Source organism: Lissotriton helveticus, chromosome 5_2, assembly GCF_964261635.1.
Source record: "Lissotriton helveticus chromosome 5_2, aLisHel1.1, whole genome shotgun sequence".
Taxonomy (NCBI): domain Eukaryota; kingdom Metazoa; phylum Chordata; class Amphibia; order Caudata; family Salamandridae; genus Lissotriton; species Lissotriton helveticus.
In genome coordinates, this window is record NC_136066.1 from 12,658,546 (window position 1) to 12,680,221 (window position 21,676).

The 21,676-nt window shown below is 51.6% G+C and overlaps 1 protein-coding gene across 3 annotated transcripts in view; it reads right to left on the bottom strand.

The window, feature by feature from the left end:
• Positions 1 to 274: 274 nt before the first annotated feature.
• The window catches only part of AK1 (adenylate kinase 1), a 126,025-nt gene continuing 104,623 nt past the window's right edge, over positions 275 to 21,676 (bottom strand). For all 3 annotated transcript variants that reach the window (XM_078646666.1, XM_078646668.1, XM_078646667.1), the window contains 2 exons: positions 7,101 to 7,292; positions 275 to 579 (listed from right to left, as the gene is read on the bottom strand). In XM_078646666.1, coding sequence (XP_078502792.1) covers positions 511 to 579; positions 7,101 to 7,292 — 261 coding nt within the window. In that variant the 3' untranslated portion in view covers positions 275 to 510. The remainder of the gene's footprint in view (positions 580 to 7,100; positions 7,293 to 21,676) is intronic.

A 21,676-nucleotide genomic window follows, 5' to 3' on the forward strand; every position in this document is an offset into this window, starting at 1 on the left:
GTGCAGTCGGAGACAAAATCCAACAGAGGGAACAGTGCAAGGGGGAGACAGAATCCCAGAGAGGGACCAGTGCAGGGGGAGACAGAATCCCAGAGAGGGAACAGTGCAGAGGGAGACAGAATCTCAGAGAGGGACCAGGGCACGTGCATCAGTACTGAGTGACTCCCAGGACCAGTGGGTGATACCTTACCTTGATACAAGAACAGAAGAAGAGGAGAGCTTTGGCATTCTTTTGAATTTGTTTTACATTAGTAAAGACACAGACACAAAGGTGTTGGTTTTCGTCCCACTTTTACTGTTGAAGAAACTGGAAACCAGCTGTCCGGTCCAGGCCACTGCTCAGACTCCTGCAGGGAGCAGGTGGTTCAAGAGAGCGCTGAGGCATACAAGTCCTGCATTGATGAGATAGGTGGCCGCAGGTTTCATGGTCCTCTCCAGTAAGGGAGTGAGTCTGAAGGTGGGTCTTGGGGGTCTGGAGGGCAGATGGTGTCGGCAAGTCACCTTTTCTTCTTACTTGAGGGCGTCCAAGGCTGTGGTCACCTGCTGGAAGACCTGATCCACAGTCCCTTCGGCATTGATCTGCAGGAGAGAAGATATCCACAGTCCAGGTCAGAGGGGCGAGTCGAGACCGTGGGTAGATAACATTTCTAGAAGCCCCTTACTCCCCTCTCTAGGAGTCCATGTCATTTCTTCCCACAAGCTTCTCTGTCCCATGATCGCCTCCAAACTCCATCCCATGATCCCCTCCAAACTCCATCCCATGATCCCCTCCAAACTCCATCCCATGATCCCCTCCAAACTCCATCCCATGATCCCCTCCAAACTCCATCCCATGATCCCCTCCAAACTCCATCCCATGATCCCCTCCAAACTCCATCCCATGATCCCCTCCAAACTCCATCCCATGATCCCCTCCAAACTCCATCTCATGATCCCCTCCAAACTCCATCCCATGATCCCCTCCAAACTCCATCCCATGATCCCCTCCAAACTCCATCCCATGATCCCCTCCAAACTCCATCCCATGATCCCCTCCAAACTCCATCTCATGATCCCCTCCAAACTCCATCCCATGATCCCCTCCAAACTCCATCCCATGATCCCCTCCAAACTCCATCTCATGATTCCCTCCAATAATTATCTCCAAGCTCCTTATGAGCCCTGCTTCTCCATCCCATGATCCCCTCCAAACTCCATCTCATGATCTCCTCCAAACTCCATCCCATGATCCCCTTCAAACTCCATCCCATGATCCCCTCCAAACTCCATCCCATGATCCCCTCCAAACTCCATCTCATGATCTCCTCCAAACTCCATCTCATGATCTCCTCCAAACTCCATCTCATGATCCCCTCCAAACTCCATCCCATGATCCCCTCCAAACTCCATCTCATGATCCCCTCCAAACTCCATCTCATGATCTCCTCCAAACTCCATCTCATGATTCCCTCCAATGATTATCTCCAAGCTCCTTATGAGCCCTGCTTCTCCATCCCATGATCCCCTCCAAACTCCATCTCATGATTCCCTCCAATAATTATCTCCAAGCTCCTTATGAGCCCTGCTTCTCCATCCCATGATCCCCTCCAAACTCCATCTCATGATCTCCTCCAAACTCCATCCCATGATCCCCTTCAAACTCCATCCCATGATCCCCTCCAAACTCCATCCCATGATCCCCTCCAAACTCCATCTCATGATCTCCTCCAAACTCCATCTCATGATCTCCTCCAAACTCCATCTCATGATCTCCTCCAAACTCCATCCCATGATCCCCTCCAAACTCCATCCCATGATCTCCTCCAAACTCCATCCCATGATTCCCTCCAAACTCCATCCCATGATCCCCTCCAAACTCCATCCCATGATCCCATCCAATGATTATCTCCAAGCTCCTTATGAACCCTGCTTCTCCGTCCCATGATCCCCTCCAAACTCCATCCCATGATCCCCTCCAAACTCCATCCCATGATCTCCTCCAAACTCCATCCCATGATCCCCTCCAAACTCCATCCCATGATCCCATCCAATGATTATCTCCAAGCTCCTTATGAACCCTGCTTCTCCGTCCCATGATCCCCTTCAAACTCCATCCCATGATCCCCTCAAAACTCCATCCCATGATCTCCTCCAAACTCCATCCCATGATCCCCTCCAAACTCCATCCCATGATCCCCTCCAATGACTATCTCTAAACTCCTTATGGACCCTGCTTCTCCGTCCCATGATCCCCTCAAAACTCCATCCCATGATCCCCTCCAATGATTATCTCCAAGCTCCTTATGAACCCTGCTTCTCCATCCCATGATCCCCTCCAAACTCCATCCCATGATCCCCTCCAAACTCCATCCCATGATCCCCTCAAACTCCATCCCATGATCCCCTCAAACTCCATCCCATGATCCCCTCAAACTCCATCTCATGATCCCCTCCAAACTCCATCCCATGATCCCCTCCAATGATTATCTCCAAGCTCCTTATGAACCCTGCTTCTCCATTTCATGATCCCCTCCAAACTCCATCCCATGATCCCCTCAGACTCCATCCCATGATCCCCTCAAACTCCATCTCATGATCCCCTCCAAACTCCATCCCATGATCCCCTCAAACTCCATCTCATGGTCCCCTCCAAACTCCATCTCATGATCCCCTCCAATGATTATCTCCAAGCTCCTTATGAACCCTGCTTCTCCATCCCATGATCCCCTCCAAACTCCACCCCATGATCCCCTCCAATGATTATCTCCAAGCTCCTTATGAACCCTGCTTCTCCATCCCATGATCCCCTCCAAACTCCATCCCATGATCCCCTCCAAACTCCATCCCATGATCCCCTCAAACTCCATCCCATGATCCCCTCAAACTCCATCCCATGATCCCCTCAAGCTCCATCTCATGATCCCCTCCAAACTCCATCCCATGATCCCCTCCAATGATTATCTCCAAGCTCCTTATGAACCCTGCTTCTCCGTCCCATGATCCCCTCCAAACTCCATCTCATGATTCCCTCAAATGACTGTCTCCAAGCTCCTTATGAACCCTGCTTCTCCGTCCCATGATCCCCTCCAAACTCTATCCCATGATCCCCTCCAATGACTGTCTCCAAGCTCCTTATGAACCCTGCTTCTCCATCCCATGATGCCCTCCAAACTCCATCCCATGATCCCCTCCAAACTCCATCCCATGATTCCCTCCAATGACTATCTCCAAGCTCCTTATGAACCCTGCTTCTCCGTCCCATGATCCCCTCCAAACTCTATCCCATGATCCCCTCCAAACTTCATCCCATGATCCCCTCCAAACTCCATCTCATGATCCCCTCCAAACCCCATCTCATGATCCCCTCCAAACTCCATCTCATGATTCCCTCCAATGACTATCTCCAAGCTCCTTATGAACCCTGCTTTTCCATCCCATGATCCTCTCCAAACTCCATCCCATGATCCCCTCCAAACTCCATCCCATGATCCCCTCCAAACTCATCCCATGATCCCCTCCAAACTCCATCTCATGATCCCCTCCAAACTCCATCTCATGATCCCCTCCAAACTCCATCTCATGATCCCCTCCAAACTCCATCTCATGATCCCCTCCAAACTCCATCTCATGATCTCCTCCAAACTCCATCTCATGATTCCCTCCAATGATTATCTCCAAGCTCCTTATGAGCCCTGCTTCTCCATCCCATGATCCCCTCCAAACTCCATCTCATGATCTCCTCCAAACTCCATCCCATGATCCCCTTCAAACTCCATCCCATGATCCCCTCCAAACTCCATCCCATGATCCCCTCCAAACTCCATCTCATGATCTCCTCCAAACTCCATCTCATGATCTCCTCCAAACTCCATCTCATGATCTCCTCCAAACTCCATCCCATGATCCCCTCCAAACTCCATCCCATGATTCCCTCCAATGACTATCTCCAAGCTCCTTATGAACCCTGCTTTTCCATCCCATGATCCTCTCCAAACTCCATCCCATGATCCCCTCCAAACTCCATCCCATGATCCCCTCCAAACTCCATCCCATGATCCCCTCCAAACTCCATCTCATGATCCCCTCCAAACTCCATCTCATGATCCCCTCCAATGATTATCTCCAAGCTCCTTATGGTCCCTGCTTCTCCGTCCCATGATCTGCTCTCACGATACCCTCCAAGCTTCATTTCATGAACTTCACTTCTCCGTCCCATGATCCCCTCCAAACTCTATCCCATGATCCCCTCCAAACTTCATCCCATGATCCCCTCCAAACTCCATCTCATGATCCCCTCCAAACCCCATCTCATGATCCCCTCCAAACTCCATCTCATGATTCCCTCCAATGACTATCTCCAAGCTCCTTATGAACCCTGCTTTTCCATCCCATGATCCTCTCCAAACTCCATCCCATGATCCCCTCCAAACTCCATCCCATGATCCCCTCCAAACTCCATCCCATGATCCCCTCCAAACTCCATCTCATGATCCCCTCCAAACTCCATCCCATGATCCCCTCCAAACTCCATCTCATGATCCCCTCCAAACTCCATCTCATGATCTCCTCCAAACTCCATCTCATGATTCCCTCCAATGATTATCTCCAAGCTCCTTATGAGCCCTGCTTCTCCATCCCATGATCCCCTCCAAACTCCATCTCATGATCTCCTCCAAACTCCATCCCATGATCCCCTTCAAACTCCATCCCATGATCCCCTCCAAACTCCATCCCATGATCCCCTCCAAACTCCATCTCATGATCTCCTCCAAACTCCATCTCATGATCTCCTCCAAACTCCATCTCATGATCTCCTCCAAACTCCATCCCATGATTCCCTCCAATGACTATCTCCAAGCTCCTTATGAACCCTGCTTTTCCATCCCATGATCCCCTCCAAACTCCATCCCATGATCCCCTCCAAACTCCATCCCATGATCCCCTCCAAACTCCATCTCATGATCCCCTCCAAACTCCATCCCATGATCCCCTCCAAACTCCATCTCATGATCCCCTCCAAACTCCATCTCATGATCTCCTCCAAACTCCATCTCATGATTCCCTCCAATGATTATCTCCAAGCTCCTTATGAGCCCTGCTTCTCCATCCCATGATCCCCTCCAAACTCCATCTCATGATCTCCTCCAAACTCCATCCCATGATCCCCTTCAAACTCCATCCCATGATCCCCTCCAAACTCCATCCCATGATCCCCTCCAAACTCCATCTCATGATCTCCTCCAAACTCCATCTCATGATCTCCTCCAAACTCCATCTCATGATCTCCTCCAAACTCCATCCCATGATCCCCTCCAAACTCCATCCCATGATTCCCTCCAATGACTATCTCCAAGCTCCTTATGAACCCTGCTTTTCCATCCCATGATCCCCTCCAAACTCCATCCCATGATCCCCTCCAAACTCCATCCCATGATCCCCTCCAAACTCCATCTCATGATCCCCTCCAAACTCCATCCCATGATCCCCTCCAATGATTATCTCCAAGCTCCTTATGGTCCCTGCTTCTCCGTCCCATGATCTGCTCTCACGATACCCTCCAAGCTTCATTTCATGAACTTCACTTCTCCGTCCCATGACCCCCTCCAAGCTTCATCCCATGAACCCAAATACTTTGTCCCATGGTCCCCTCGAATGATCCCCTCCAAGATCCATCTCATAAATCCTGCTTTTCCATCCCATGATTCTCTCCTACGATCCCCGCCATGCTTTGTCCCATCAACTCCACTTCCCATTCCCATGATCCTCTCTGAGCCCCTTCATGCTCCAAATATTTCCCCCCCACTTCTCTTTCTCATGATCCCCTATGTTCTCTTCGATACCAGTCCCTTGCTTCCCATCCATGATACCCTGCACTTTCCATGCCATGCTCCTCATGCATGAACCTATCACACGCGCCGTTAATGCTTCCCAAGCCATGATCCGTCTTCTCAATCCCATGATTCCATCATAATACTCTCGGGACGGGAGGGGGTGAGGTCTGGAGACGGGGGAGGTGAGGTCTGTAGAAGGGAGGAGGTGAGGTCTGGAGAAGGGAGGAGGTGAGGTCTGGAGAAGGGAGGAGGTGAGGTCTGGAGACGGGAGGAGGTCTGGAGACGGGAGGAGGTGAGGTCTGGAGACGGGAGGAGGTGAGGTCTGGAGACGGGAGGAGGTGAGGTCTGGAGACGGGAGGAGGTGAGGTCTGGAGAAGGGAGGAGGTGAGGTCTGGAGACGGGAGGAGGTGTGGAGACGGGAGGAGGTGAGGTCTGGAGACGGGAGGAGGTGAGGTCTGGAGAAGGGAGGAGGTGAGGTCTGGAGACGGGAGGAGGTGTGGAGACGGGAGGAGGTGAGGTCTGGAGACGGGAGGAGGTGTGGAGACGGGAGGAGGTGAGGTCTGGAGACGGGAGGAGGTGAGGTCTGGAGAAGGGAGGAGGTGAGGTCTGGAGACGGGAGGAGGTGAGGTCTGGAGAAGGGAGGAGGTGAGGTTTGGAGACGGGAGGAGGTGTGGAGACGGGAGGAGGTCTGGAGACGGGAGGAGGTGAGGTCTGGAGATGGGAGGAGGAGAGGTCTGGAGACGGGAGGAGGTGAGGTCTGGAGAAGGGAGGAGGTGAGGTCTGGAGATGGGAGGAGGAGAGGTCTGGAGACGGGAGGAGGTGAGGTCTGGAGAAGGGAGGAGGTGAGGTCTGGAGATGGGAGGAGGTGAGGTCTGTAGACGGGAGGAGGTGAGGTCTGGAGACGGGAGGAGGTGAGGTCTGGAGACGGGAGGAGGTGAGGTCTGGAGAAGGGAGGAGGTGAGGTCTGGAGACGGGAGGAGGTGAGGTCTGGAGACGGGGGGAGGTGAGGAGACGAGGAGGTAAGGTCTGGAGACGGGAGGAGGTGAGGTCTGGAGACGGGAGGAGGTAAGGTCTGGAGACGGGAGGAGGTAAGGTCTGGAGACGGGAGGAGGTGAGGTCTGGAGATGGGAGGAGGAGAGGTCTGGAGACGGGAGGAGGAGAGGTCTGGAGACGGGAGGAGGTAAGGTCTGGAGAAGGAAGGAGGTAAGACAAAGGGTGGAATGACATTGAGGTGGGCGGAACACATCAGGGGAGGTCCAGAGAGTGAGGGTGAGTGGTGGGACTCCTTACCTTTCGAACTATACCGCGGCTCTCGTAGAAAGCGATGACGGGCTCAGTCGCTTTGTAGAACGTTTCTAGGCGCTTTTTAATGGTCTGTTCGTTGTCATCTGCTCGTCCGCTGGTCTCGGCCCGCTTTAGGAGCCGTTGTAACATCGTCTCCGACTTGACATCAATGTACAGCAGCAGCGACGGTGGACCGATCTGTGGAGAAGAACACGTGCGACTGAGTGATGACTGACACCGAGGAGTCACTGGTGATTTATGTGGGAGCAAGACTTCCATTCACTCATTCAATCATGCATTCACCCATCCCTGCTTTGGTTCCATGTGAGGACATTCAATCACGAATGTTTGTTTCACATTGTTTTATACATTATATTGCATCATTTATATAGCGCTTGTTACCCCACTGTGGGACACTGAAGCACTTGCCTGCACGGGTGGCATGCGTCCCCTTGTAGGATGTGTGGTTGGAGGTGTGTGGTCCTTGTTTTGAACACAGATGGATGTTCCCACCAAGATGTGTTTATCATGTTATGGGAGTTAGTGCTGAGCAGTGTGATGAATGAAGGGGTCGAGAGAGAGAGGGGCCACAGTTTATGGTTTTCAGCACCCCCCTCGAAGGCCCGTAGATCCCTCTGTGTTGGAAGATGGCGGAGATTAGAACGGGGCAACTTACCGACCCCAGGGTTCTCTGGCACTTAGGGGGAGATTCTCAAGTACAAACCAAGCGATTGGCGCTCCCCGACTGAGCCGTTGTAGTTTGCTATAGACTCACCCAGGCTCTGAGGGACACTGGGTTACCCCATTGTGTTATACCTTAACTAGTGCAGGTGCATACCGGCGAGGGTTTAGTACTCTCATTTATTGTGAACTGTTTGATGTATTGTGTAACTCTTCATAATTTGTTTGTGATTAAGTATGTCAGAAAAAGAAACCCTGTCTGTTAGATTTGGGGGTCTCTAGGTGACACAGGTAGGTACTTGTGACAAGTATGGACCCTCTCCTCTAGTCAGGGAAGGGGGATTACACACATAAAATAACCCCTGCTCTCCCTCTAGGTGGCGTGGCGCGAGCAGCCAAGGCTTCTTTCAAAGGCGTTGTAAGTTAAGCAGTTGTGACCACATACAGTTACCCAGTGACAACACTACAAATGGACGCCACACAGGTTTTATATAACAAATAAGTAGACTTTATATAGAGTTACCACAAGACCATAAACGACAAAAATACACACTATGACTACTTTAAGATGGTAGATTAAGCTTAGTTCAGTTCAGTTCTTGGATGCGACACTCTGTGTCAATGTACCTTAAGTTGCGTTGCGCTTCCACGACAAGCAATGTCGCAGCGATGGGAAATGCGGCAAAGTCAGGTGTAAAGAAATAAAGACGTGAAGATCTTCCAGATGCTGCACGCTTCTTCGATGATGCGAGAAGTCCTAGGTTTGATGCGTGGACTGCAGCGGTGACACCCTTACGATGCGCCGTCAAAAGCTCCAGCGGCGACGCTCTCCTCCCACGATGCATATGCTTCCGCTCGATGCGATAACTACAGCGGCGACATCCAAGATGCGACGGCAGCAGCTCAAACGGTGGCGTGCTCATCAGGGATGCGAGGTGCTCTTGGCCAATGCGGTGCAGTCCGACAGTTCCAGCGGCGACACCCTCCTTTGGAGTTGCGACGGCGACACGCTCCAACCTTGTTGTGAGATTATTCTCCTGATGGGGTGCAGTGCGACAACTACAGCGGCGACACCCTCCAACGGAATTGCGATGGCAGCAGCAGCGACGGCGACACGTTTCCTCTTCGTTGCGGCACACTTCTCTCCGATGCGGTGCAGTACGACAGTTCCAGCGGCGACACCCTCCTTCGTAGTTGCGACGGCAGGCACAGCGACACGATTCTTCTTGTTGAGTCACGCTCCCAGCTCCTTGCGACACACAGTTACTCAGAAGGCCCAAAACAGCAGCAGGCACTTCCAAAAGAACTCTGGGGAGCTGGGGGGGTTGAAGTCTGTTGTCCCTGAGACTTCAGCAGGAGGCAAGCTCTTTTCCAAGCCCTTGGACATCCTTCACAAGTTGAAAGCAAACTCCAGCCTACGTAACAGTAGGGAAGGTGTTGGAATAGTAGTATTCCTTAGTATATAGCGCCATCCAGGGCAAGTCGTTGTAACGACTTGCCTTGCGATCGCTGCGTCGTTATGGTAGGGCAGTGTACAGCCCGCGTGTTAATGGTTGTCTCCCATAGGGAGCACTTGCACTGTGGCACTGGATAGCAGTGGCACCGTGCCCAAAGCATCTAACACCAGCAAAAACACATAAGGCAACAGCAAAAATGGAAGGGAGACCCACACCAATGGTGCCAGGTCTAAGACTGTCTTACAGTGAAGAGCACATTAACACATTGATCCAAGAACAGGGGCTTCAGATGTTCTACTAGGTGCAAATGCACCATCATTAGACACTACTCGTAATAACAAGTTTGCAAAGCTAGAGATACTAGAGAAGAAATTGATACGCTCCCGCTTACATGGTCACGCCCTAACCAAGAACCTCCAATCAAACATAATTCCAAAAGGTCTACAAGTTAGAAATGAGCCAGCCATCTGCATAGACGTCCCCAAATTTAGAGAGGGATTTAGTTTCATATCAAACAACGGCTCCAGGCACTGGATGGCGCTAGGAGTGGAAACAGAAATTGAGAGTGTTACAAAATTGACGCAGGGGATAGCGGAACTCAAGCTAAAAATATTAGACAACAGGACCTTAACTAATGCAAAAGAGGCGCGTGAGCGCGCAGAAAAGACGCTGGCGGAGTTTAACACAATTACCCTGAACAAGAAGCTTGACAAACTCACCAAGGACGTGAGGAATTACGACAAGAAAGTTGTCTATCCCTACCTATCATACGACCACTACCAGCAGGATAGCCAGGGCATTTTTACCAATAGAAGCAGACAGGGCAGAGGCGCTTCACTACATTTTGAGACTTCTGAATAGGTCGTGGTTCAGACACCGGTTCAGACAGACCATCTACGATCCACCAGGGCTACCGAGGCCAGCCTTCTTTTTTAGGAGAGGGCAACCGCATTCCAAACAGGGGTGGTGGAGCAGGACAGATGTGGGACCGACGGAGGCGTTGGAGCAGAGGCAAGAGCAATCAGAGGCAACACAAGGCTCAAATTCAACCAACCAGAATTTCACGGCGAGATCAAGAAACACAGGCAAACATACAGATGACGGAGCTACCCTCAAATGAGTTAGTTCCATTCCAGAGCAATCTTGGGTCCTTATTTATGAGAAATGACGCATCGCTGCGTGAAAACAGCGATGCGTCACTTTTCACTGCGCCCTCCTTGCGACATGATTGATGCGTCATATTTATAATATGACGCATCATGTCGCAAGGAGTTACAGATACGTCAGTATTTCTGACGTATCTGTAGGCGCAAAAGTGACGCATTGCTGGAGTGTGTCACAAAACTGACGCAACTCCAGCAATGCTCTCAGATCGGAGTCACAGTTTCTGGCGGTGGTGCCACGTGTGAAAAGAGCTCGCATTGGAGGCCGCTCCTTTGGACTGTTGGCACCACAGCTGTGGAACTCTCTGCCGCTGACACTTCGGGGTGCCACCAGCCTGCTTGCTTTTAGGAAAGGTCTAAAGACCTGGTTATTTACTCTATAGGCTTTTTTCCCCTTTTTCTTTATTGAGCTCCCCCTTTTTGTTTTACTGCTGTGTTATGTTATCTCGTCGTAGGTCTCACTGCTAAAGCGCCGGGATACTCTTTTTGAGTCGCCGCGCGCTATATAAAAATTAATATAACATAACATAACATAACATAACAATGCTTCCTTTCACATGGGGAAAGCCCCATGTGAAAGGGCATGCGTCAGTCTTACGCCTGCGGTGAGGCAGGCGCAAGATTTTGACGCAACGGCGTCCTAAAAGTGATGCAGTGAAATCTCATAGATTTCACTGCGTCACTATTACGAGGCTTTTTGCGGGGGAACGCCCCCTCTGCATACATTATTCCTGACGCAGGTATAATGTAGTGCAGGGGTTTACAAAGTGACGCATCTGCTTAGATGCGTCACTTTGTAAATAGTGCGCATCAGGAGGCATGTTTTACGCCGCCGATGCGTCACAAAAAGTGACGCATCGGAAGCGCAAAACTCACGCAAGGCCTCATAAATGAGGCCCCAGGTGTACTTTGCCACTCACTGAGGAACCTGCAAACACCACAGTGGAACCCAATATCCACCTGACAGTTGCACTGACGACCGACCTGTCGGTAGAACTCCTTCCAGCCAGTAACCTCGTGGACGATAACACCGAGTCCTTGACAACTCATGATCCCAGCAGTATTAGTCCTGACTCCAATAGTCACCCTGGTGTCGAAACCCCTGCAATCAAGGATTGACGTGTGTCCCCTTGTAGGTTCCCACTATAAATCTCTCAAGGTTCACACTCACGGAAGCAGAGAGGACAGTACTTTCTAAGGGAGTGACGTTTGCCCCACAACGCCACCGGATTCCTTTAATATTAAGTTGGAAGTCCAACGCTTCTTCAGGAGGATCAGGCTGAAGAACCCTTTTAGAAATCCTGACTATCCCCCGACTCTCGCGGCAAGAACCTTCAGGCCACCATCTACTTTCACACCAGCCACACACTTGATGAGTCAGAGAATCCTGGCATACGAGCAAGGAGTACCATGGACCTACTTAATAACCACAAATGTATTAACGACAACATCTGCAAAGATGCAGGCTTTCTCCTGCTTCCCCTAGGTGCCAACGAGGCAATTGTCATTAAGGCTGCCGACAAAGTGCGGTGGATATTCAGGATACACATAACTGTGTGACAGAAATTAAACGACAGCTGGATGTAACTGAGAGCTACCAACCCATATCAAGAAACCCGACCACTGAAGCAAAAAGCACCCACCCAAAACAATATTGTATGTGTCACTACATTCAATGCACGCAGCCCGCTAAACCGGCGATAATTTTAACGCCGTCCTTGATAATATGCCCCCAGGTTTGTTTGGAGGTGACTCGAGAAACCCACAATGCACCGGGAGCCAGCTCAGATGTTGTTGTTGGCAAATGGCTCATGCATAAGGTGTGTGCACTGAGTACGAGCATACAGGGGACGCATAGGTATAAGGGTGGGCGTAGTTCGCAAAGTAGCGCTACGCGAAGCTACGCGAAGTGCACTTCGCACTATGCGAACTTCACGTAGCACTACGCGAGCTGCGTAGTAGCATGTTCGCACTGTGCAAGATGCGTTTTCAATGATTGCACAGTGCCGGATGCTTGTCCGCACTGTGCAATCATTGAAAACGGCATCTTGCACAGTGCGAGCTGTAGTTTTCTGCTGCTCGAGTAGATTATTACTCGAGGGGCAGCTTTCTCAACGCGAACAGGTAGTTTCTCATTGAGAGCGGTCGCGAGCATGCGCAACCACTCACAATGAGAAACCTGACCTCGCGTTGAGAATCTCGCCGGGATGTCATTTTGCTTGCTCGCGGTCGCGAACATGACATTCAGGACCGCGAACAAGCAAAAAATGACCGCTGCACTGTGCTACGCTGCACTACGCATGTTCGCACCGTGCTACGTGCCGCTCGCGTAGTGCGAAGTTGCGAAAACTTCGCAAACTCCGCGAGCGTAGCGTAGTGCTTCGCCCAGGGTTACATAGGTAGAGATGAACCATGAGCCCCCTTGGGGGGGGCACAAGCTGCACCCCGGTTGTTCCCGGTGGGACCCTTCTCAATCTGCTGCTTGTCCTGCATACATGTAAATGTAAATGTAGCATACTTGTAAAGCGCACAGCTGCCCCAGCAACGGGGCGTCCCGGCGCTGTATAACTCTGGGGAACCCGTCCTGGCTTTCCCTGTGGGATGGTCCCTTGCTGGGAGTCCCCAAGGTGGAACCAGGCATCCCCGGCGTCTGTGGGGGGCCGTTGTGGAGATTAGGCAAGCTGATGCCCAGAGTTGCCGAGTGGAACCCCTGATTAGAGTAGGCACCGAAGCGAGAATTATCGAGTCCGCTGACCCAGGTCCACGACACTGCCGCGTCGGGAATTGAACCCTCGTCCCGGGCCGACTTCTGCTTCCGGGTCTCCCGCCTCTAACCAGTGAGCCACACCACTCCGCATCGCATGCTCGGCACAGCTGCCCAGTCCTGACCGTGCCCACGTGTGACGTTTCCATGTTTGGTGGCTATCGTGGGACATTATGATATTATTGTTTGTTTGTTATTTGATTACTTAAAATCATGACAAATTAAAAACAGGCAAAAAAACGAACATTATGAGTGACACTTCATCGTGAGTGGAATGAGGCCGTTCTGGCCACTTTTGTGCAGTGGAAGGATTTAGAAATGGCCATGAGATAGCCCCGAATGCAAAGTGATCAAAGATAAAAATGCAGACCTGGCCCGAGGGGAGTCCTATAAGAGACACTTGTGTTATATTCTTTGCATGTCACCCCCCCCCCCCCCATCCTGCAGAGAGACCCAGACACGCAGGATTTCAAGTGTTGCAAATACTTCTTTTTAGTACAACTTAACATCAGCAGAACCGTGTTTATCTGATAACTTTATCAGGACTCTTGAAATAAACCAAAACTACAATTCCCAGAATGCAAATGGTGTTAAAGTAGTTCTCATGGCTGAACCATCCATTCCTCGATGACGTGACTGCACCATTTATTTCTAACAGAATGACGTCATCTATAGATGCCACAGGACAGCACCAGTCATGTTCTTGAGCTCAGAATGTTGAAAGGCAGAGACGGCCCCCCCCAGGATTTCAACCTGTGAGCCCCAGAGTATGGACGAGTCGTGACAAAAGTGGTTCAAACTACTGCGCCCCCTTCTTGTAAAAGGAGGTCATAGCAGTCAGTCTGAAAGAGAAACCATCAGATCAAATGCCCTCAAGTGCCAAGAATCACAAGTGGCAGCTGAGAGGCGCCGGGGGGGCTGCGGGGGGGAGGGATGAAGGCGAAGCCTCGCTCACGTGACCCCAGGTCATTTTTAGCATAAAGGTCATTTACGACGTATGGACCGCATAGATTGCATAATACTGGCCCTGGCTATTTTATGTCATTTGAGAAATATGGCGGCGCCCATGGAATATGGGGCGCCTATGGAATATGGGGACGCCCATGGAATATGGGGGTGCTCATTGGATATGGGGGCACCGATGGAATATGGGAGCGCCCATGGGATATGGGGGTGCTCATGGAATATGGGGGCGCTCATGGGATATGGGGGCGCTCATGGGATATGGGGGCGCCCATGGTATATGGGGGCGCTCATGGGATATGGGGGCGCCCATGGTATATGGGGGCGCCCATGGGATACCCACATTTATGTGGAAATTGTGCTTTAAAATGCAGGATTTCACCCATCCTTTTCAAATTCGGTGTTAAAATCCACTAGAAGTCTGGCCTCGCTTGGCCTGCTCTCTCTAACTCAGAGCAAGTTTTACACTTCAAAATATTCAAAGACCAAGCATTGCCGTAATACAGGTGCCTGTTAGTGTGGTGAATGGACGCCGGCAGTGACATGCGTGACTCTAACCCCCGATGCGTGGCTCTAATCCCCGATGCGTGACTCTAACCCCCGATGCGTGGCTCTAATCCCCGATGCGTGACTCTAACCCCCGATGCGTGGCTCTAATCCCCGATGCGTGGCTCTAACCCCCGATGCGTGGCTCTAATCCCCGATGCGTGACTCTAACCCCCGATGCGTGGCTCTAATCCCCGATGCGTGACTCTAACCCCCGATGCGTGGCTCTAATCCCCGATGCGTGACTCTAACCCCCGATGCGTGGCTCTAATCCCCGATGCGTGGCTCTAACCCCCGATGCATGGCTCTAAACCCTGATGCGTGGCTCTAACCCCCGATGCATGGCTCTAACCCCCGATGAGTGACTCTAACCCCCGATGCATGGCTCTAACCCCCGATGCATGGCTCTAACCCCCGATGAGTGACTCTAACCCCCGATGCGTGACTCTAACCCCCGATGCGTGGCTCTAACCCCCGATGCATGGCTCTAACCCCCGATGCATGGCTCTAACCCCCGATGAGTGACTCTAACCCCCGATGCGTGGCTCTAACCCCCGATGCGTGGCTCTAACCCCTGATGCGTGGCTCTAGTGCTTGGGGGGCTGCTCTCTTACGCCCTTCTAGTGACAGCGCTTTTAAAGCTGGACTGAAGTCTGGCCAGTAAGTAGACCCCCGTCCTGCCAAGCGTGCCGGCTCAGACGAGTCGGCAAGGCCGGGAGAGTAGGAGATACGAATGTTTTGTAAAATCCCCTCGAAGGGCTGAATGTTAAGTCTCTTTAGTAGAGCACAAATCCTTCCCATCTGGGGGTGTAACAAGCCCTTGTGGGAAGCGTCCTAGTATGGCTGCGCATGCCGGGGTGCAGTACGTGTCTGAACTCGAAGCCCTCAGGTTCGTGAGTCCGTCCAACATCGTTTGGGTACTGGGACCGACCTCCTGTCTGCGCTCCCAACCCAGCAATTAGGATGCGACCGAACACTGTTTGGTCGTACTTCTATTCTTTACAATGCGAGGATGCTTTACGACCGGAATGCATGCTCTCATTGTAAAGTGAAGAGGTGCATTTCATCTCTGCACCCCGGAGGCCGTGGAACCATGGGAGCCCTGCTGGGGGCCCCTTTAGTCGTCTTCCCACAGCCTTTCTGTGTCGGAAAGGCTGGCACCGAAAGGCTGCCGTAATCCGACATTGTAATCCCCCGAATGGAAGACGGGCTCTCTGAGCTAGTCGTAAGCCGCGTCGTAAGGCATTCGGAAATCCTGATTGAATTCCTTTCCGACTGACTCCATCCAAATGGGTGAGTCGGGAAACAAATCCAAACAGGAGATTGCCTGATTGGTGACAATTCCAGGATTTCCGTCATGCGCTGCTTCAATGACGAGCGTCTCAGACTCTCTGGTATGACAATTCTTGAACATCGTAAGACTACAGCTTCTTGGGTCACAGAAAGTTAATCATTCACATTTTTGAAGAATCTCTGATATTCACTGTCATTGGTAAGAGGTCGAGTGCGCTGTTTCTTAGACTGATCTACAGTAATGTCTTTAGATGACGAGGAAGATGGCCGCCTGGTAGGGAGCTCCTGCGAGGAGCTCCCAGTGCTGGGGATCCCATTCGGGCATTATCCCTGTTAGCACCTACCAGCACGACGGAACGAAAGGAGAAAGAAGAACGGAACGAAAGAGTAACTGGATCGAGTAACTGGATTGACTAATGACCCCTGGAATGCCCCGATCGGACTTTCGATTCTGACACCCTCATCGCTGACGCGGTGCTGCTGAGCCGACCCCGCGGACCACCCTGCCACCAGCCCTGCACTGGATCCAAGGCGGCATAAGAGCGGCGCATCAAAAGGGGCGGCTGAAACTCCAGGAGCCTGTTCCAGACAGCTCGACGACTTCGGAGGGCTGGAAGTGGTCCCCCGCTACAAGGCGGAGGAAGGCACTGGAGCTCGGTTGCTGATCCATCCCTAGAAGCCCAAAGGCACACACGGCTGAATCGGTGGGCACCCTCGGCAGCATAGGATCGGTGACGCTGAGGAAGGGGGTCGGCGCTGGCTGAGCCGGCGCGGGTGAATAAGCGCTCCCCCCTCCAAGGATTCTTTCAGAACGGAGCGGTCGGCGTCTGGAGCGGCTCCGGTGTGCCCTGTGGTGTGTCTTCAGTAGTGATTCGACGGGACGCCTCCCCCCCCCCCCCCCCCCCCCGCCGTCCAGTGGTTCGGTGAGTACGGAACGGGGGGGCATCTGGAACGGCTCCGGTGTGCCATTGTCTAGATGTTTGGGGCAGCATTTTGGCGGGAGGCTTCCCCCCCTCCCCCCTCACAGTGCCGGTATGCCCTGTTTACCGGTGTGTTGGGGGCAACCACTGCGCAACTTGGGAGAAGCCTGATGTGAGCAGCAGCGTCAGTGGTGATTTGTAAGGTAACTGCACGCAGAGCTATTTACCAAAATACCCATGCAGGTCTTTTCACTCTCTGCCTGGAATACAGCACACAAAACTATTTGAACAGCTTCAGGGGCGACTCGAAGGGCAACTACTCGCAATCCCATCATCTTAAACACTCATGCAGGTTTTTTACGCTTTGCCCGGACTTCTATACTGATATCTTTATGTGACTGGTATTTTCGCTGGCTTTTTTACTCTCCATTGGCTAATCTGGCTGGGGCCATAAAGCTGGAACCATAAATCGCCCCCCCTGCCCACCAGATGACCATGAAGCTACATACCAACGCGGTCAGGGAGCAGCAAAACAGAGATAAGCCACCATCTAGCAGCATAGAAGCTGAACTCTGCTCTCCCCCTCAATCAACATGGAAGATGGACTAACTCGACATTCCCAGAGTAGAAAGGGAAACCAAACTCTGTAATCCCTACATTTTGGCTGCCATCTTAGACTGGTCTCTCTCTCTCTCTCTCTCTTTGTCGGCCATCCTGGACTAGTCTTTCTCACTACTTGAACACACCCTAAGAAAGCCTCATTAGGCTAATATTAATTAGCGAATGTCTGCCATTTTTGCAGTATCATACCTCCAATTGCTTTTAATGCACCGATAGTTAGCTCATATAGCATCCTAAGAAATGGCCTTTTTAGACTATTATTAATTAACGAGTGAATGCCTTTTATTGCAGTATTATACTTCTACTTGTTTTTAATGCACCGATCGTTAGCTCATATTGCACCCTATGCATGATTTACCTGATTGTACTGTTTGCTCCTTCTGATTTACCCGTCTGACTATGCTCCCTCATGTACTCCTTCTGTGTAAAGCGCTCTGATATCCGCAAGGATCTTGTCCGCGCTATATAAAACTTTCAAAATAAATAAATATTAGCAGACCGCTGTCTGTGCTCGTGGCAACAATGATTTGTTCCACTGATACAGCGGCAGCCGTACGGGACTCTACGATGAAGCTAATGTAGGCTTCGGCAGTTTCGGAAGTGGTACTCTGACACTGTACTGGCACTCGTGAAAAGTAGTCGCAGGGTTTGATATTTTACTGGTCAGTGCACAATGGTGTCGTCATCTTACTGCACTCACAATCCCACCTCTCAATGCGAGGGGGCTTCTTGGCTTTAGGATTGCCAAAGATGGTAAGCAATGCATGATGATCCGTGAAAAGAGTGAAAAGAGTGAAATGCTTCCCGTATAGAAACTTGTGGAAGTGTTCACAAGCCCACACCACATCGAGGCTTTCTTTTTGAGGTTGGAAATGGCACATTCCATTTGTGACAAACTTCTGCTGGCATAAGTCACACTATGCCTGCGAGCGTTTGGGTGTCCATTGTATTGGGCAAGGATGGCGCCCAACCCTACCAGACTTTCATCCCCAACAGCTTGTGTATGTGGCTTGGATCACAGTGCGCCATTTCAGTGGCGTTCTCAACTGCATGTCCGACTCTTGAAGTTGTGTGCACATGCATGTGACCCTTGAAATGAAGCATTTTGTTTTGTTAAGTCTCTTGTTAACATATAATTGTTCGGTTTATATAAGTTATATCACGATTGAATCACCCCGGGAGGGGTATCTCAGTGCAGAACAAAACAGAAACAAAGCGGAAACTGCTAAATCAAAACAACCCTGTCCTGAGTTGTTTCCTACATTTAACGATTTCCATGCGTCCGACGTCATGGTGGGCATGTGCGTCAGACGGCCGGGGCCATCCGATCTGCGTATGCGTCAAATTTGCACTCCGGGTGAGTTTGACGCACATCGAAGAGGTTAAAATGATCCATGCATATTCTATTATGAAGAGGTAGCTTGTTCCAATAAAGAGGTCTCAGCAAGATAAGGACCTGCCCCCTGAACGGGTCCTTCTGCCCCCGGGACCCTAAGCAAAGAATCTTAAATGTCTGACCGGGCAATAGAAAGTGCGCTTTGAAGATTGGAAGCTGGCACGTTCCCTATCAGAGGTATGTGTTAAGCAGCAGATTTTAGAAATGATTCTTTTTTGGACGGTAACCAATGAAGGAGGGGATAGGCAGTAGACCCGGATGGAAGATGGAAGATGAGACGAGCAGCGGTGTCCTGCACAACTGTAAATTCCGATAACAGAGTCTCATTTGCAGAGGCCAATGAGGCATTGCCATAATCCAGTCTCCTGAAAGTGAGAGGAAAGGTGCATCCCTCATTCAGAAGCAGGTAACAATAGTAGACGAGACGCGCTCTTTCATAGCGCGAGTTTGGTCCGGGACGACGCCCAGGGTCTTGAGACTGGATACGGGATGGGAGCGCGCCAACTTTGGGCCTCGCTAAACAACACAATCTGGTTTACCCTCATACAACGGGGGCAGTTGTGTGTTATCCTTCGTCTCGTCCGAAAAACGTTCTTTGCTTTGACCAGATCTTCGTCTAAGGAGAGTGTTATCATCAGATACGACTTCGAATCCGAAGGCTTCAATCGTCTTGGTAAGGGGGTCAACATAGATGTTAAAAAGCGTGGGGCTAAGACAGGAGCCATGAGGCACCCCCTTGCCAGTGTTATGGTACAGGATTTGTATGAACCCAGAGCAATGGTTTGAGTTCTGTTGGTGAGAAAACCATCGAACCATTGTAACGCCAAGCCCTGGAGACGAACCTCCGGAAGCCTTTGTATCAGCCTGGCGGAGAATCCGACGCTGCGGATACGCCCAGCAGCACAAGCGAGGATGGCATGGTGGCCTCAGGGGAGAGCCCAGCGGCACAAGCGAGGATGGCATGGTGGCATCAGGGGAGCATCCATGAATGTGGGACACATCCACTAGCCATGTTACCTCTGCACACATCCGTGTACTTGGAAATGCCATCTGGGGAATCGTGACAGCGCACAGAACACATGTAGTAGCAGGTCAGTGCACCGTGTCTAACAGGACAGACAGCCACCCTCGATGGCCACGTGTGCACGGATAGCAGGCCCCAGTATGCGCCGTTGAAGCATGGCACATAACTCCATGGAGGCCTACAACATGAAACAAGCCAGACATGCATCAGATGACAACGACTCCCCCATGTACAATAGGAAGCCAGGGTACTCCGAACCGTCTGTACACATGCCATGTTCACGTTGTATGGCCACATCAATGAGGACACAGCATCCCTAGGCCGGTGACCGCCACCAGGCTGTCGCTGCTGTAAGAAGGTCTGAGCCTGGACTGTGACCGGTCGAGAATGTAATTCACCTCAAGATAGTCCATACATTTTGTTTATTTGCCCTCCCAGCAGCGTGCCCAATAACGGAAGCAGTGACATAGGTGGATAGTTGCTGGGGTTCATGGGTGGCGTGCTGCCCTTCTTTGGCATCGGTATCAGCTGAGCCGCTTCACAAACAAGGGGATCGTCCTGGTATTGACCGATGAATTGAATAAGGATCGTATGGAGGGAGCAGGCTGATTGGAAAGTGGAGCAGCGCTCCTGGGCACAGATGCCCACAGGAGATCCTGATCTAGCTAAGGTGGTGCGCTCTGCATCGACTCTAGCGACAAAGAACTAAACTGGCCTCAGTTAGTGGCAGAGCTGGAGGAGGTACATTAAACCTCGTCTCCTCCCAAAGCTGATCAGACGAGCTAGGGAAGTTCTGATCAATCACCCTGATTGATCTTCAAAGCATTGGCAAGAGAGTGGCAGAGTGCTTGTGACGCGAGAGCTGGCAATTTCTGCAGGCAACAGGCCTCCTAACACAGGTGGAAAAGGGCCGCGGCGTAGGGTTCCAGGAGGAGCATAGGGCAATCTCACGACTGCCAGACTGGCGGAGGCAGTCCATCGTCCAGGTTTTTGCCGTTCCCATTGCGGTGCCTGTTTTCCAGTCACCGCCATGGGAAAGGCGAAGGACAGCCCGCCGTACACAAGTTCAACTCGTAATATGGCAGGCGGTCCTTGCGCGGTTTTGGCGCAGCTGTGCCGGGGTGAGATCGGGCGCAAGCGTGCCAAACCCGTAACCAGCCCCATAGACTCTACAGATTGGCGATGGGGCCCTAACTGTGGCAAAATCCCAGATGTACCTAGAGCCGCAGATGGCCAAGCCAAGAAAAGAGCAACATGGTGATATTGGTGGGGGTTGGGGGGGGCGACGAAGCCGGCACTCCTGCCAGACCTGGAGTCATTCCCGCATCAGAGATCTCACACTTCCTGCCTTCAAAGTGAGACCGCATCAGCAAGTAAACGGCACACGTGTGTAAGAGCTTTGTCATGTTCCTTTCATGTGGCCCTAAAGGTCAATATATCATCACGGTCATTGAAAGCAGGCGTGACGGGCAGACATCTTGGCAACGGCTTCTTTTCAACAGTTGACCCGCTCTGTGTCCGTGTCTACACAGGCCGAGAGGAGGGGCCACAACGGAGAACCTTTACTCTTTTAAGAAGATATTTAAAGGACCTCCTCCACACCCCCCATTGGTCCTCACCAGGACCCACCTTCCACCCCCACAGGCTCTCACTAGAACCCCACCTTTCCACCCCTCCACCCCCCATGGTCCTCGCCAGCACCCCACCTCCTCCCCCCAGTGCTCAACAGGACCCCTCCTCCTCCCCGCCCCACC